Source organism: Anthonomus grandis, chromosome 10 (genome assembly GCF_022605725.1).
Source record: "Anthonomus grandis grandis chromosome 10, icAntGran1.3, whole genome shotgun sequence".
Classification (NCBI taxonomy): domain Eukaryota; kingdom Metazoa; phylum Arthropoda; class Insecta; order Coleoptera; family Curculionidae; genus Anthonomus; species Anthonomus grandis.
Window position 1 is genome coordinate 23,346,133 of NC_065555.1, and position 13,680 is coordinate 23,359,812.

A 13,680-nucleotide genomic window follows, 5' to 3' on the forward strand; every position below is an offset into this window, starting at 1 on the left:
TATCACACCACAAAAACATATCATCGAGGCATAACCGAAATGAAAAAAGCATTATGCCATAGATTTTATTGGCCTAGTATGATTATGGACATAGAAAGATACGTTAACTCATGTGATATTTGCCAAAAGAATAAATATGACAGAGATCCCCCTGTAATCAAATTTAATTTAACACCGAGTACAACAAAACCGTTTGAACAAATTCACATCGACACCTTTAAAATAGATAATCATAATTTTCTTACTATCATCGACGCTTTTTCTCGCTATGCACAAGCTTACCATTTAAGTAGTGTTACAGGAACAGCTGTAATTGAAAACCTTTTAACATTTGTTACACATCATGGCTTGCCACTTCAAATTACGTGTGACAGAGGAACAGAATTTAAAAATAAAGATCTTGAAGATTTCTGTTCTCTTTATAAAATCCAACTTCATTACACTACAGCGAAAAACAGCAACTCAAATTCACCTGTGGAACGCTTTCATTCCACTTTAATAGAACATTATCGTTGCCTTAAGGATTCAAATAAATTTACCCCAGAACAACTAGTAAAAAGAGCATTACTAGGATATAATAACTCCATACACAGTGTTACAAAGTTCACTCCATTTGAAATTATTAAAGGTCATATAAATAATACTAATCCTTTTGACCTTAATGATCACATAATAATTTCTGATTACATACAGAATCATAAAGAAAACTGCAAAAAACTCTATGCAAGAATTTCTAATTCAAATCAAGAAATAAAAGAAAATATTATAAACAAACGGAATGACAAAAGAAATGACCCTCCTGAACATCATATTAATGAACCAGCGTACATTAAAACCAAATTTCGTAGTAAAGCACTACCCAAATTTGTGAAAACAAACGTAAATGATCAAACACCTATAAAATTATAACTACAAAAGGTGTTTACCATAAAGGGTCTGCAAGAAAACCAAAATCTAAACATGTTGTTCCTTTGCAGGAACATGACGACCTTAACAAAGACAATATTGACGTTGGGCCTTCTACTTCAGCTAATCAGCAGTGAAGATATCCAACTAACAACCATTAAGAATCCTATACTTCCTATTGAATTAGGACATGCACGAATTATATATAATAAACACGTATTTTTACACTATGTAGATTTAGATATTATATATGTACAATTAGAAAAACTAGTTAGCTCCTTCAATATTTTAAGTTCTAACATATTACATAAAAACGATACTAACACACATATCTTATCTTATCAAGGTCTAACAGAAAGTCTACTTTCTAGAACCGAATATTTAATAGATATAATTAAGAATAAAGTAAACAATCTTATCCCTCATAAAAGAGCTAAAAGAGGCCTTTTTAATATTGTAGGTAGCGCAGAAAAATGGTTATTCGGGACATTAGATTCTGAAGACGGAAAAAGATTTGATCAAGCTATCACAGCTTTACAACAAAATCAGAAAAACATTATTCAACATTTAAATGTTCAAATGTCATTATCAAAACATCTTATCGAACACTTCAACAAATCTCTTTCCATAATCGAACAAAACCAAATAAAACTTCAAAAAGGAATTGAATTTGTCTGGGAAATTTTAAAAGACTCTTTAAAAGGTGCGCATGAATACTTTATGATCGAAGGATTGCTTTCCCAAATCAATTTGGATTGTCAAAACCTAATTAATTTTCTTGACAACCTAGAAGATGCCATTCTTTTTGCTAAATTGAACTCTTTACATAACTCTATTATTTCTGTATCCGAGTTAAATGAAACATTAAACTACCTAAGAGCGAATTATGATCGAGACACTGTACCAAACTTTAAAAATATTCTTTCATTCTACCAATTTATTGGAACACAAGTTTTATTCTCAAAGGATAGGATAATATTTTCAATTCAAATACCCTTATTAAAGCCTGAAACATATACCTTTCACCATATCTATCTTACTCCTCAAAACCACACCATTATCATTCCTAAATACCCCTATGTGGCACAAACACAGAACAATATCCAATATGAAAAAGACTCTTGCCCCGAAATTGAAGGAATATTCTACTGTAAAGAAGTATTTCACGAAGAAGATAGTTGTATTGCCCAGCTTATGAAAAATCTACCTCCAACCTCTTGCCAGTTTAGTAATCTACACCTGAAACAACCTCTAGTTGAGCAAATAACTAGAACTGAAGTCTTGGTGATTCCCGAACAAGAGGTCCAAGCCTTTACAAAATGTGGCTCAGATAAGTACCTGTCAATTAACGCACCAACTCTCATTACAATTCCACATCCTTGTGAAGTCTCTATTGGAACCAGAAAGTTTATCAACGATATTCATATAAATCAAGGAAAACCGTTAATTCTCCCAGAACTTCATCTTGACACCAACGCCCTACCGATGAAGTACCCAGCAATCAATATCAACACCGTAGATTTCAAGGAAGTCTACCACCTAAAAGATTTCGCTAGTCAACTCACTCCAATCCAAGAAATCCATGAAGAATCTTCACCAACCTATATGATAATAAGCATTATAACTACATGCCTTGTCATCATACTTTTAATATTGCTCTACAGAAGCCAATTGTTTTCCTATGCCAGAACGCGGTGCCAGAAGAAGAAGCTACCTTCTGAAGACATCCAGTCCGAAACTGAGCTCCAAGATACCAAGCAAACTCATTCCATTATGTTTGCTTCTTAAGGAGGGAGGAGTTACATAGTCACATAGTGCCTATCCAGCAGCGGCCCACCTTTATGCCAGCTTAGCTCTTTTTAGTTTATAAATATAAGTTAATTCTAGTTTTAGTCATTCTTATTGTACCTAAGCTACTGTACTCTGTATCGTACTTTAATATATTTTGTTTTTAAAAACAATCTTTCGCCACACAAATCTATAATTCCAGCGAATCGCGAAGGGTACAAAGACGTTGCCATATTTCACCTTTAAGCACCTTTCTATGCGTAATAATCAATTTTCCAACCTGTATCACCCTTCATAATATATGTTGTAAAACAGTATTATAAAAAGGCATTATATAGGTATGTATACTTCTTTTTTGACTCATATGTCAGATATTTGGTGAATAGGGTTAAATATTATATGATTATTCCTGTGGAAGGGACAGCGTAAACGGTCGCATGAAATTTATAAGAATATTCAACTCTAAAATCCAGACATATTTTGCTCCAATGGTTTTCTTTTGTGATTCCCAAATCGGTAATTTTAGGGACCCTACGAAATGTAAGTTGAAATATTTCATTATATTCAGCTCCGGGACAGATTCGGAATACGTGAGACATGCTCTGAAATCACGCTATAACAAAATGCATATATATATAGAAAATTTATTACATTTAAAAACATTTCTGTAAGAGGGATTTTATGTAAATGGAATAAATAGTGTGTAGCAAGATAAGAGATATCATAAAGATGATAATATTTAATTTTACTAAAAATATTATTATTCTTGATATTCTATTATTGATGTTGGATGTTATGTGTTCATAAAAGTAGTGTTTAATAAATTGACTATCAGAGCTAGACTGCGCTACCTGTAGTTTATTCTGTAGTTTTTACTGTAATTCATGTTGTATATGGATGGTAATAAATGGTTACTGATATATATTGTTTTTTTTATATAGCGCACTGGTGCAACAGTTTTCTGCAGCCAAACCACTCAAGGCTACGGAAATATACACCACTTAGATATAGGATATCTCATAAAAGAGCTGGTTTTTTCCAGAATCATAGTTATGTGTATTTAATTTATAACTTTAGAGAGGACTTGCAATTCTTTTAAATGCTTGTTGTTTTTGCATGATTTGTAGTTTATTTGTTGAAATTATTACTGTTTTCTTTTTACCATTTAGAATTACCATATTTATCCCACCATATTCTTTACCCGGGTTTTTAATTATCAACTAAGGCTTATATTTGTGTATAGGTGTTTCATGGCTAACCAAAATTTAGTTTTGGCCCTACGCACCGATTTATTAGTTTGCTCATATTATTGTGCATTGTAGTATAATCCTGGGTAAATAGCTAAATGCCTGTTCTTAAAAATTTATGATAGAAAACCTAAAATGGATTTGGTTTAAGCTTTTAGAAAAGTTCATACTAATAGAGATTTTATAAAATATTTAAACCTTTTTCTAAAATATCTGCCCCTCTTGATGCTGGTAGGTTTCTGCAAAAATATGTATCAATAATTTGCTCATTAATTTCCAGTGAATAAGTAAAGATGAATAGCATATGAAGTAATGTTAAAGTAAAAGTGTTTTCTCGGTATTTTGAATGAAGTATAACATCGTTGTTCATATACATATATATGGCCCGGAAACAGTTTTTCCCTTTTACAAAACCTTTCAGTATTTTTCAATAATAAAATGTTATCAATCAATTATCAAGATTGTAAAAATAGGAAAATATACCTAATATATTTGGACGAAAATCATTGTGCCAAAAGATTGTAAAATTATAACTTTAAAACTGTGTATAATAACGAGTATTCATGTTTTATTATGTGCAAGAAATCATTAAAACATTATTTTGAAAACTAAAACAACTTCAGCATATTCTTTTCATTTCTCTAACGATTATACATTACAGTATTCAATCAATAGAAAATAAAGTTAAATGATTAAATCTCATCATCAGAAAATGCGAAGTAAAGTGTATTTCCAATTTGCTAATGAACTTAATTTCAAAGCCTGCGGAGTTATCCTATAAATAAATATTGTTAACACATAATTAGTTTGTATCTATAGATCACCTTAATCTGAAGCTGATATGATTTTCGCAAATTTTGAGCTTTTTTAACATTGACTGGTTGGTTGGGAACAATGTAACATTTTAATTTTATTAAGCAATAATTAATAAACAACTTCTTATATTGACTATTTTTGTACAGATATGGTGTGCGTTACTTATAGTATTTTACATACAATATGGGCTTTCAGATCAGCCAGCTTTTGAATGCTTTTTATACAGGGTTGTGATTGCAATAACGGGTAAATTCAATAAAAGAAGGGGGGTAATTTTTTCTTCGGCCACGTTGATTTTATTTTTTGAATCGGACATATGTTGACATTGAATGTAAATATACAGGGAGTAAAAAAAGAGTGCAGTTTTTTTCGGAAATGGAACCGTCCCGAAATTTTTGCATTTTCGGGAAAATAGTGGACATATTTTATAAATAATATCCAATAGCTATCTTCAACTGTTCTCGAAACAATTACGTTTAAATAATTATTATAATACTTTTTTGCAACATAAGTTGATAAATTATATGAAATGCTGTGAATAAATTTTATGAAATGCTGGAAATGCTCGCCATTAACAGCATTTTAAATTCAGAGGCTTGTTAGAAGATCCGTAAACAATGTTTTCCCAAACCAGTGGATTGACAGAAGATCAATAGAGTGGTCACCTAGGTCATCGGACCATAATTCCTTGACTCTTTTCTTTAGGGTTATGTCAAAAATGAAGGTCCAAAGTTAATCCACACACTCTTGATATCCTCATAGATCGCATTTGTCATGTAATTACAAATATTTCTCCAGACACTGCTGAAAATATAAAACAAGAATTTATCGATCGTCTGGGGTACTGAAGAGCTGTTAATGGCTGCCACTTTCAACATTCGATAAAATAAATTTTGAGAATGTGGACTGTAATTTAGTGTTATTATTATTATTTATATGTAGTTACTTCCTGAGTAGTTAAAGATAGGTATAAGACATTATACATAAGAAATATCCTGAATTTTTCGGACTGAAGGTCAGCAATTGTTTTTGAAATTTTGTCGTTTTAAACAGGATAAATATAAGCGACAGGTGCAACCAACCTGAATTTATAACTGGATTGATAGATATTTATAGAAATCACCCGTGTTTATGGAAAATAAAATCAAAACATTATTCCAACCGACAAATGCGGGAACAAGCATATTCTGCATTGTTGCAGTATTATAAAACTGTCGATGAAAAAATTCATATTTTCTTTGGTAGTTTCATTGCTTGATATGTTAAGTTTTCCATTTATTAATCTATTGTGAAATGTTGTGGTCTCAAAAACGCCTCCGTCGGATACTCTTCCATTACATCCAACACTGACGTAAGTAAATTCGTACTCGGCGTTAACCATTGCCATTAAAACGACACTGTCATAACCTTTATAGTTATAAAAGTATGATCCACTATTACATGGCTTGACAATTCTAATATGCTTCCCATCTATGGCACCTCCACAGTTGGGAAAATTCCATCTACTCTCAAAGTTTCTTGCTATATCTTGCCATTCCTCACGGGTTTTGGGAAACTAAAAAAAAATCTGCTATGAAAATACCTAAATTTCGTTTCTAAGTTTACCATTATTCTAGATAAAAATATACTCGTATTTTACAAATCTTGCTTTATTTTTTTAGGCCGAACATATTAACGAAGAAATTTCGAGTCTCAGAAGTATTGGTATTGACGAATCTGAAGATACGAATACCGTACCAACGCCACTAACGTCCCCTCAACCGGCTGTTTTGGCAAGTAATAGCAGATGTTCCTCAAGAACCTCTACAAGTTCAGCTAAACGTTCTGCACCAAAGAGAAAGTTAACAGAGCAACATGACATGATTGAAAAAGTTTGCAGCACAATTTTAAGAAATGACATAGCAGATGAGTTTCATGTAATAAGAGAAAATATAGCTTACAAACTGCGAAGGATTAATGAAGAACAAAGATTTTATGCCGAACAAATATTAAACAAAGTTCTGTTTTATGCAATCCAGAATAAATTGACTCTCGACTCAGACGTTGTAGTGAACAAACCTGTTTTCAGCTATCAAACAATCCAGATGCCAGTCTCAAATGAGTCTCATTATCAGCAGAATTCAAATGTTATCCAACACCAACAGTCATATCAATTTTCAAAGCCACTCCACACAGTCACAAATAACACACCTTTTTCGCACTCAAATGTTGCTTTTTCTGACCAACAACCTACAGTTTTGTCATCTGCTGGCCAAATTAAAGAAGAGTTGTCAGATTTAATTATTTTAAAATAATAAAAATGTTTTTATTAAATAAATTAATTTTAATAATAAATTTATTCACTTTGTAATCGTAAATTAGTTTCATAAGTTTCAATTACGAATAAATAAATGTTTATTTTCTTACCTTTAAATACTCTTTCTTTAAAACTTTGTAGATGCACTTGCATGTTTCAGGGATGATGACTCCTAGTGCCTGACGGGGAAATAAGTGTTGAAAATTTCAAATCCTCTAAGCTTCTTCCTGTTGCTAGGAACCGTAATGTTGCAATTAACCTTTCTTCTGCAGTAATCGCTCTCCTCATTTTGGCATTTTTCTTTATAATGTCAGATTTAACGAGTCTTAATGGTGTTTTAAAAGTCTTATCATCCATACGGAGATAATTTTTTAAATCGTCTGAACTAGATTTTCGAAGTTTTTTAATAAGACATATGAGACAATTTTTCTCTCTCTAGAAGCCAATTTTTAACCCAGAATCGTTTTCGTTGTCTAGCTGGCTTTTCGATTAACAGAAGTAATAATAAAATTGTTAATTTCTTCAGTTTTTTTGAATTAGCCATTTTGTTAAACGCAACGCTCATTCAATAAACTACGATCGACTGAGAGTGTGTGGACATGTTTGGGGTCGCCTGCAGGCAACGATCTCAAGGGCCAATTCTTTGGGTTTTGACCCGAAAGGCCGACTGAATAGTGTGTGGCCTCCCTCGGTCATTGCCTGCCGTTATGGCCGTCAGTCCATAGCCTGCAGGCGATCTCTTAGTGAATGGGTGCCTTTAGGCTAAGGTAAGATTTTTGACTTTGTAGATCATCGTCACATGCTCTTTTACAACTTAGTCCTGCTAAAGTCTAAATTGTATAAGTAGTGTCTTAAAGACCATATCTATGATTGCTCAATTAGTTAAGGAAAGCCGATGTTGATCTGATGTAATAAATATAGAGTACAGGATGCCACCGAGCTCGGTTATAAGTCCTCTATTATTTTTATTAATTGTAAATGATCTGCCGAATGTTGTGGAGCAGGAAATCCTTATCATGTTTGCCCATGGTAATATTTTTTTATGTTTTGGTAAAGACTTTTGATTATTGCAACTACTAGTATAAAATATGATTAACAAATATATATGATGGTTTTTTTAAACTTGCTATAGCTTGTAGAATAATTCTTTATTAATTTGGGTTAATTCGCAACCTTTAAAACAGATAATCTACAGTCAGAACAAACATTTTGGGAATAACCTTCGAAAATAGTTTAGTGTGGAAGTCGCACATAAATAATTTTCTTCGCAGCTGTCGCCTGTAGCATTTGCCATTTCCAACCAAGGGATATATTCACTAAACATTTTTTAATTTCTTATTATTATGCGCAGTTTTATACCCAGATTAAATTAAATGTGGTATAAAATTTTGGGACTACTTAAGTCACAGCTTTAGGCAATTTATCCAAGCTTCCAAATAACTGCGATTTTTTGTCTTAACTGGTAATTTTTTTAATTATCGAAAACTTGTTGACATTTTTTGGGTGTTTTTTGACGAAGGAAAATGGGTCCTCTAGTGCATATTGTAGTTAGTTATAGTGGAACTTTACAACGTAGTTTAAAGTTTTTTATCAATAGTTGAAAATCTCATCCCCCTCTGTCAAAGATATCCTATTACAATTCACTTAAGTCTCAAGTTACTTTGCGTTCACATCTAGGACTTACTCTTGTCCCCATAACTTTAACCAATAATTTTGTATTTTTTTCACAGTATCACAGTACCTTGATGATGACTCAAAGTTGGGAAAAGTTAAGAAGTATTTTTTTAATTACGTAAAAGAAACAGGTTACTTAACAAAAATTTATTTACAATAAAAACACTAAAGCTACAGTCAATAATAGCTTTCAAATAATACAAAATGAAACTATTTTTAATAATTTTGCCTTTTTGTTAATGTTTTTAGTTAGATCTATACAATTTACTGCCTGCTACTGTAACTTTTTTATTAAAAAAAGACATACGCTTTCTAAGTACCAACATCTACAAAGTTAATTTACTAAATGTTATATCAACTTGTCTTATATCAAAATCCATTAACCATCATGGACCCTACGTCGACATCTATCAAGCAAATAAATTACATTTCTTTTCATCTTTCCACTGACGATTTATTTATTATTTGAGCGAGGCCGAGCATCGTCGATTTCTAAAACGTTTGCGAAATCCTCATCTAATCGTATACCGTGCTTTCATTTCAACAAACCTATTTCTTTCTTTAAAATTCTATATGTATGTATACAAGAGGAAGTTTGTCTTAAATAAAGTTGTGTCAATCACCTCTTCAGTTTCAGCGAACCTCACTTTGATAAACGATGGCAACTGAGAGCCCTTATATTGTAACCAGCATAATATTGTCTATTTAACCATATCAATAATAATTAAATCGGTTGACGCACGAGGGAATAGTCGGCCATACACATACATTCTTTTGTTTCAAAAATCGTGGCGTGCTAAGATGTGACGGTTATCATGCATGAAAGAACGGCATGGTAAAAAGACCGTCAGTACCATTCACTTGAAAAAGTATCTTTATGATTTAGTATGTGATTGCGCCTGGTACATCAGTGTCAATGGAAAAATCGTATGTGTGTGGGCAAAAAGTGTCATTTATCGTGTCGTTTGAAACTGCATGTGATCATGCACAAATTTTCAACGTGAAATTTCGTTGCGTGACGAGTTACGCTATGCCTTCGAGTAGTTCGAGTTAATTTTCGATGTTTGTGGTTTGTTGACTGTGAAATGAATAAAAATAGAAAAATTTGTTTTGTTGCATGTACGGTTCTGTCCATGGAAACCACGAAAAAGAAAAAACGACGTATATGGCAGAAAAAATGGCTGGCTGAGCGAGAAAAATATAGTCACATGTCGCTTACGAGAATTGAGTGAAATGAAGCGAATGATCCAGGCGACTTTAAAAATTACTTAAGGATGGAGAGCAATACGTTTGATGAACTTCTGAGTTTAATGCGACCATATCTTAGTAAACAAGATACTGCAATGAGACAAAGTATACTTGCCGATGAACGACTTATTGCCACTCTTCGTTTTCTTGCTACTGGACGTAGTAATGAAGATCTTAAGTTCACTACAGGAATATCTGCTCAAGCTTTAGGACGCATCATACCCGAAACATGCAAGGCTCTATATGAGGTATTACATAAGGATTACTTGAAGGTAAGTATAGAATATTTTTTTAAATTCAAGCCTATATCAGTTATTTTACATTTTAAAATACGTTGAAAAATCTGACACCAACTGTCCTGCATTTTGTGGCTGCTCCTGATGTTCCAGACTTCCAGGTGATGGTGCTGGTGAAGATGTTATTGATGATAGCAAACTGGGCGAAAAAAAAGTATTTCGATTTTGAGACTGAAGGTCGAAAATACTAGTGTCTTCAGTTAATTGATTTAGAGCAGCTTTATGTAATATTTTTGTAATCAGGGTTTCAGCGTACATCTGTTGACTCTCATTCAACTTTCTATGTTTTGTGGCAACAAATTTGCCGAAAGCTGTACTTTCTAATTCTTCATCACAGTTTTTCAATGCGTCCGTGCAACTTTTCATAAATATTTGCTGTTGCATCTCATGTGGTGTCACCTTCGTCTTTGCTCTTTTGACAGGTGTTTTGAAAATCTGTAAAATAAAAAAATCATTATATGGTAAAAAACATGCCGTGTGAGAAGACTAACTAAAAGTTGAAGACGTTTTATATTCGTCAGTTTTATAAAAGTTAATACAAGTTGGAACGTTAACAATTAAAAAAAATTAATTGATTGGTTTTATTAATTCTAAATAAGCTATTTAGCCAAAAGGTTCAAAAATACTAGTAATACCTACTTAATAACATTTTAATAATTTTGCTGTAACTTAATGAAAATAAATTTCGTATTGATTCTTTGATTTCAGATGCCGTCAAGTGAAGACGATTGGAGAATCGTTGCTGAAGGCTTTAACTCACAATGGCAGATACCAAACTGTGGAGGCGCCATCGATGGAAAACACATTCGCATATTTCCGCCACCAAATACAGGCGCATTTTATTATAACTATAAGAACTTTTATAGTATTGTGTTAATGGCGATCGTGAACGCAGAATATGAGTTCTTGTATGTTGATGTTGGTAAAAATGGTCGACTATCAGATGGTGGAGTACTAGGATACACGACGTTTTTCAGACATTTAATTTCAGATCGACTTAATTTGCCTCATATTACGGAAACTACTGCAAATTTAAACTTTGTGTTTATAGGAGATGAAGCATTTGCTTTACATTTTGCCATATTTTAAAACAATTTCCACAAAGGGATCTTACTCATAAAAGGCGATTATATAATTACAGATTATCAAGGGGAAGAAATGTTGAGAATGTTTTCGGTTTGATTGCAGCCAGATTTCGAATTTTGCATACGCCTATAAATGTTGCCGTTCATAAAATTTGTTACTTTATAATGGCTATATGTGTACTTCATAACTTTCTAAAGAGAAAAGCAAAATCATATGTTAGTGGGAATGCGTTGGATTCAGTAAATGCAACCTCTCACGAAATAAATTACAATGCCGAATGGCGAGAAAGTGAAGTACAACTTGTTGGTCTAAGAACTGTACGTCAAAGTAATTATTTATCAGCAAAATCAAATCGCGATAAATATGCTACCTACTTTAGTGGGGAAGGTACAGTAACTTGGCAAGAGGACATGCTAACGAAGGGAAAAGCCTGAACAAGTCTATTACTTATAGTTTAAATTTGAATATTTACACAAAAAAAAATATATATAAAGTTTGAGTGGACACTAAATTGTCAGCAATAAATAAAACTGAAATAATATAAAATGTATACTAACCATTTCATTGCTTTTACCTTTTTCCTTCTCCTTTCTAGAAGCAGCACGTGGTTGTTGTTCTTCAACTGAAGAAATTTGGCTATTTTGTGTAGCGTTTTCCTCAAGGTTATCACCGATCTCAAAAGCAGAGGTCTCTTCGGAGGATGACGGACTGTTCGCTATAGTATCAAAACTCTCTGTAGGTAACTCATGTTCTCGGGTAAACTTTAATAAATCGAAATACCAGAGACTTGGCACATACTGACTATCACTAAAAGCGCCACTTCTCTTAAATTTTTCAGATTTTTTAAGCTCTTTTCGAAACGAACCCCTCATCGATTGAACTTTCTTAGAGACAAGGTCTCGATCAGCATTTGGATCGACCTTGCGATAAAATTGCACTAGTGCATCATATCGCAAATTTTTTAAGTTTCTATTCACATACTCCTTCGATTTCACTTTCCACAATGCTGGATGAGAACTATAGATCTCTATGAATTCTGTTAAGAATTCTTTGGTGGCGTGACGAATATCAGTCATAATAAAAATCTAAAATAGCAACTACTTGAAATACGTAGTAACTTTAAAAGACCCTGACGTGGTGTGGAGTGTGGGTACAAAACTGGACGTAAGCAGGACTCCCCACACTCCAACGGAATGCACGTTTAAAATCTCCTCCCGATCTATCATTTTGCGTGCGCATAACACTGACGCTCATGATTTTCCACGTGTTTTTAGAGATGATACGATAAACCGTGCAAAATAACGTCTGTGTATGGCTGGCTAATAGTAAGCAAAAAAATGTCGTAGTAATAAATATTTTATCGACATCAAACTTGTTTGTCAAATGGTATACTCTTTAATGTGATACATATAATGGCATATAATCTGATGGCCAACTGTGTCAACAAAATTTAAGTTAATAGACTTGAAAGCATTTTAAAGTTTAATTAAATAGGGTGTTAAATAGTGTATTAAAAATATACACTTCATTCATTTCCAAGAATCTATTTTATTAAATGCTCAAAATGTGCGCGGTTATCTTAGAACATTGAAAGGCTAGAATTAGTAAACAACAACTTTGTTTGAGTCCAACATGTACACAGGGGCAAGAGGGGTGTTTTGTTTACAAACATATTTGCCAATTCTCTGTTGTCAAGTCGACGCAAATTTCCAACGGAGGAAATTTTTAGCTATATTTTAACAACCATTATAACGTTAATTTAACTTATTTGTGTTGTATTTTATAGGAAAATTTGAAATAAAAAGTATACATACTACACTTAACCTATTTTAAGAATAAATATAATATCCTTAAGCAAAAAAAAACAAAATTATTAACATTTTTATCCCTAAAACTGCTTCTAAAAAATTTGAAGCGACAACATTGGAGCTTAAGCGCCTGAGCCATACGCGTAGCGTCATCTGTCAAACGGCTTTTTGTTTATACTCGGGATTCGTGTATTTTCTTTCTTTTTTGGTTTAAAAAGGAAAAAGGCCACATTTTAGTGTTTTTTTAAATTGTTAGGATGGCAAAAACTTGTGTCGTTTTTGCCGCATCATGATAAAAAGGTGATTCAAGCCGATCTTTTCACAAGTAAGTACCGATATTTTTATAACATTCTTCCAAAAAAATCGCCTGATGATTTCGTTATCATAAACTCCTGCACACATGCTAATTTTTTCAGGTATATGGGTGCGAATTTTCACTATCCTAAGTTAAAGCTGTTATAAAGTTCTTAAGTAAATAGTAGGTTTGTTCCAAGATATGCATCATTCATTGAATT

General features: G+C 32.7%; 2 protein-coding genes across 3 annotated transcripts in view; one reads left to right on the forward strand and one right to left on the reverse strand.

The window, feature by feature from the left end:
* The window catches only part of LOC126741335 (uncharacterized), a 696,399-nt gene that overhangs the window by 343,510 nt on the left and 339,209 nt on the right, over positions 1–13,680 (reverse strand). Inside the window, exons 3-4 of one of the 2 annotated variants that reach the window (XM_050447738.1) lie at positions 11,915–12,072; positions 10,003–10,706 (exon numbers count right to left, since the gene is read on the reverse strand). The exons of the other annotated variant lie outside the window; for it this stretch is intronic. Of the exons in view, the coding sequence (XP_050303695.1) occupies positions 10,293–10,706; positions 11,915–12,072 (572 nt within the window). The 3' untranslated portion in view covers positions 10,003–10,292. Of the gene's footprint in view, positions 1–10,002; positions 10,707–11,914; positions 12,073–13,680 lie in introns of those variants that run through there. 2 annotated transcript variants of the gene reach the window in all.
* Positions 10,002–11,360, forward strand: LOC126741337 (uncharacterized). Its single transcript, XM_050447740.1, has 2 exons — positions 10,002–10,247; positions 10,980–11,360. The coding sequence occupies exons 1-2, from the start codon at positions 10,002–10,004 to the stop codon at positions 11,358–11,360; spliced, it is 627 nt and encodes a 208-aa protein (XP_050303697.1).

Coding starts and splice junctions, on each gene's coding strand:
- LOC126741337 (XM_050447740.1), top strand. CDS start 10,002: ATGGAGAGCAATACGTTTGATGAACTTCTGAGTTTAATGCGACCATAT. Junction 10,248..10,979: donor TACATAAGGATTACTTGAAG/GTAAGTATAGAA, acceptor CTTTGATTTCAG/ATGCCGTCAAGTGAAGACGA.